The sequence below is a fragment of the Populus nigra genome, chromosome 11, assembly GCF_951802175.1.
Source record: "Populus nigra chromosome 11, ddPopNigr1.1, whole genome shotgun sequence".
Classification (NCBI taxonomy): domain Eukaryota; kingdom Viridiplantae; phylum Streptophyta; class Magnoliopsida; order Malpighiales; family Salicaceae; genus Populus; species Populus nigra.
Genome location: NC_084862.1, coordinates 15,993,690 through 15,997,534, shown reverse-complemented (window position 1 = coordinate 15,997,534; position 3,845 = coordinate 15,993,690). Strand labels below are relative to the sequence as shown.

The window sequence follows — 3,845 nt, the reverse complement described above, 5'->3', positions numbered from 1 at the left end:
ATAATGATCGAGGGGTGTATTAGAAATTTTAAAACTCGGACCAATTGACTCGGAATCTACACCAATTTGAGTTAAAAAATTAAGGAAAAAAAAATTAAAAACTTGGGTAAAACCATGTTAAAATTTGATGAAAAACTGATTGTTTTTTTCTAAACCTTTTTTTATTTAATAATTTGTTTTTAAGTTAATTCTCGAAACTTCAAATCAATCTAAAATAACTATACCAACAAGAATTCGTAGAAAGAGAAGAATAAGGTAAGAAAAAATAGTCCTCGTTAATATCAATAAAAACATAGTATGTCCAAAAGATAAATATTTAATTACATGGAAGGAGAAAAAGAAAGCCATAAAGAATTTACAAAGAAAATTCTTGGCATGATTCTTTTGGCACTATTATTGGAGCTTCTTCCCTATCCCCACACAATCTCTACTTGATCCATTCCCAAAATCCAAAACAAATTTCATCATAGCAAAAATATAATTAAACATAAGAATAGCAGCTTCAAGATTTCCATGTCTTCTCCTCCATAATAATCAAGAGCCTCAAATTAAACACCTTCAAGATGTGAATGATCATGTTGGTAATATCGGCAGCAGCAAGAATGTAAGCAAAATCTTCTGTTGTTGTTTCACTACAGTGCGTTAATTAATCAGAACAAGGCTTGGTTTTCAAGCGATAGAGGAGCTTCTTCTTCTTCTTGGAAGTGGTATTGTCAATGGTGAGAACAACTTTACCAGGTTCACCAACTTTAAAACTGTTGCTAACCACTGGTTCTTCAGTTATAGCAACCTTTCTAGCCTTTTGGATGATCACTGTGTAGCTATCCTCAGCACTTGGTACGAATTCGGCGCCATAGCTCACATCCCATCCCACAACTCTCATTTCCCAAGTCAGAAGGCATGTCTGCAGATCAATTAGATTAACGTTAATCAAGGGAAAAAAGTAAAACAATGTCATAATGACAATACTAAATTTAACCCTTGATTGTATCACTGCATAGTTCAGAGTTCCCAAGGAAAGATTCCCTTGTCAAGGAAACACCATTCTAGGTGCTCCTAGTTAGACGAAGTCGCAAGTTTCTTTCCAAAGAAAAAAGAAACTGCCTTTGTTTTAAACATAGTAGTTAAATGGATCGATAAAATCCAGAGTTATATATTAGCGGATTAACTGGTTTAACTTAGATTAATCTAAAAAAGTTATTTTAAAAAAAAATTACATCAACTTAGATTTTTTTCCCCCTTTATCTTTTATAAAACCTCAAACATGTTTGGGTCACAGGTCCAGTTCACGGTCCAGGTTTAACAAGCAAGATTTGTAAGTACTCCTTAGCAGTCAAAAGAGAAAGGGTACCTCAGTAACTGGGAATTCTACAGTGTGCTTTGCTGATGCCTTCACTGTAATCTCAGAAACAGCATCAGCTGTGCAAAATTCACCATCTTTGCTTAGTCCTCCATACTTCACTGGTATTTGCTCAGCAGTTATGTACCTGATTGGTGGTAGAAAGAAATTTTAACTCACAGCCCAATAGTACAAAAACGCAAGTCAGAAAGCTAAGACATTTTCTATAGCAAATTGAAATCTTTTGGGACAAACCTGGTGAGGGTTTCTGCAGATTTGGAAGGACCAGCAAAGACAAACTTGCTTCTGGTTCTCTGAGTTAAAAATGGACTTAACATTCTATTGACTGTGAGGTACCACCAGGGCACATTGATGAAGATCTGCAGAGCAAACACCAAAGAATCAAACAATTTTAAGTTGTTTGTTTTCAAACAAAGAGGAAAGGAATCAAGAAATGAAACAAACAAATATACCTGTTTGGCCACAAATTCTGGATAGTTGTCTTGAAGCAATTGAAGTGCCTGTCTAGTAGCTTGTCTAAGCTCTCTCTTAGCTGGTCCAGGAGAATTTTTCAAGTCATTAACCTGAACAATGGTAGAGACTCCACCAGGACTGAAATCCAATTTCCTAATACTCCTTTCCAGGAATTGAATTCTCCACCTCAAGAATCTCTGCCTCTTCTCTTCATCAGATAATGAATTCTTGTAAAGCTCCTTGTTTTGGAACTCCCCGTAGACATTGTAGCAAACCGGGTGTCCCTCTTTGTCAAGACCATGCATAAATACCACCTTCCCCAAATCATCACAGCCCAAATCTTGTTCAAGCAATTCATCAATGCCGAGCTCCTTTCTCCAGCGAATTGTGTTCTTGAGCATGGTGAAGGCATCTTTCACCTTGAAATCCCTGGCTCTAAGAAATTTCAATAGAATCACATCACTTCTGTCATCAGCAAGAAGCGTTATGCCCCAGATTGATACTATCTCTGGTGTCACTTCCACCACAGTCTCAGACTTAACTTCTTTGGCTCCCTCATCCAATGCTGAGGCAGCCTTTGTCTCTCCCTCAGGCTCTTTTGTAGCCTGAGCTGAAGTCTCCTCTTGTGAAGAAGCCAGTGAAGAGGAGACAGCTACAATGGTCTCTTCAATGGCTTCTACAGTCTTGGCACCATCATCATCCACAGTACTAACTGCAGCAGTATCACTAGCAACAGCAGGAACGGGAGCCACCTTTTCTTGATCATCAAGAACCTCACTTTCCACCACTTCTTTCTTCTCTTCTTTCTCTGCTACAACTTTAGGCTCCACGTTTTCCTTCTCCTCTATTACTGCCGGTGTTTCCTCTTCTTGGGCTGGTTTTTTCTCCTCCTCCGAGGCCACCACCACATCTTTCTTCTTCTCTTCTTTAGCTGGTGCTGGTGTTGTTGTTAAAGCACTAAATTCATGCTTGTTAAGTGCTTCCTGAACAAGTTTCTTAAATTCTTGAAGTGCTTTCTTCTCAGACTCAAGAAGATCAGCAACTTTAGTACTTTCTTCCTTAAAAGAAACCAACTGAGGCATCTTCTCATCATCACCTCCACTAGCTTTCAAATCCTCAGTCTCCACAACAGACTCCTCAACCTGCTTTGGCTTCATTGGCACCTCCTCAGTCTCAGGCACGGGCAATGGTAGCTCTTTCCCCACCACTGGCATTGTTGGTGGCACTGGTGTTGTTTTCTCAGCTTGTGGAACATCAGTTACCACCACCACTTGTTCTTGACTCACGTTTTGTGCCACCTCTGCCATTCTTGAAGACAAAACAAGAAATGCTAGAGATGGAAAAAGAGAGGGAGAGGGCTATGGTTGTTGAATTCTTGCAATGCAAGTGTTTTGAGGGTATGGTGAGGGTTTAAGGGAGGGGGAGGGGGGGAGTTATAAAGAGTGGAGTCGTGGGGGGTGGTGGTTGGGCTAGAGGGCCAAGCTGTCAAGCTGAAAACAAAGCCAGCATGAAGTCTATGATTCTCTCAGTGTGTGTGGGGAACCATAACTATCCATTTGCTGTTAATTTTCTTGAATGTTGGACACAATCGTTGCCCTATTTTGTAACGGTTCTTTATAAGGAAAACAACATTTTTGTCCCTATAAATTGACCAATGTTTCATCTATATCCCTATAGTTCAAGATTTATAGATTTGTTTTCCTAAAAACTTTGATTTGATTTTATTTCTTTTTTATCATTTTTACTATATGTTTGAAAACCCAATAAATTCAAAAAAACTCTCCCATAAATCGGATAAAGAACAAAAATCCATCTAGATTTTGGTCCAATCTCGTAGATTCAAATATTTTCACTCATTCTATGATGAATTTGTGTATCTATAGCTTAACTTGAGCAAAAATTCTAAGAGCCATTGTCAATATAAAATGTGACAGGATCCCTTAATTTTATTAGCTGCTTCGTGTTTAGGGATGAAATTAAAAACTCTTAAAAAGTATAAGGAGAACATTTGAAGCTTTGAAACAGTACTAAT

The 3,845-nt window shown here is 38.2% G+C and overlaps 1 protein-coding gene across 1 annotated transcript; it reads right to left on the bottom strand.

Annotated features, from left to right (window-relative positions):
- Positions 1 to 256: 256 nt before the first annotated feature.
- LOC133668671 (patellin-3-like) lies at positions 257 to 3,239 on the bottom strand. Its single transcript, XM_062088625.1, has 4 exons — positions 1,813 to 3,239; positions 1,595 to 1,719; positions 1,352 to 1,487; positions 257 to 904 (listed from the first exon to the last, which is right to left on the bottom strand). Exons 1-4 carry the CDS (start codon positions 3,118 to 3,120, stop codon positions 647 to 649), a joined length of 1,827 nt encoding a protein of 608 aa, XP_061944609.1. The 5' UTR covers positions 3,121 to 3,239; the 3' UTR covers positions 257 to 646.
- Positions 3,240 to 3,845: the final 606 nt, after the last annotated feature.

What these genes read in the sequence shown, in the direction of transcription:
- LOC133668671 (XM_062088625.1), bottom strand. Translation starts at nt 3,120, where the DNA reads ATGGCAGAGGTGGCACAAAACGTGAGTCAAGAACAAGTGGTGGTGGTA. An exon ending in CAGAATTTGTGGCCAAACAG is followed by an intron (nt 1,720 to 1,812) that starts GTATATTTGTTT and finishes TTTGCTCTGCAG; the next exon opens with ATCTTCATCAATGTGCCCTG. An exon ending in TCTGCAGAAACCCTCACCAG is followed by an intron (nt 1,488 to 1,594) that starts GTTTGTCCCAAA and finishes ACCACCAATCAG; the next exon opens with GTACATAACTGCTGAGCAAA.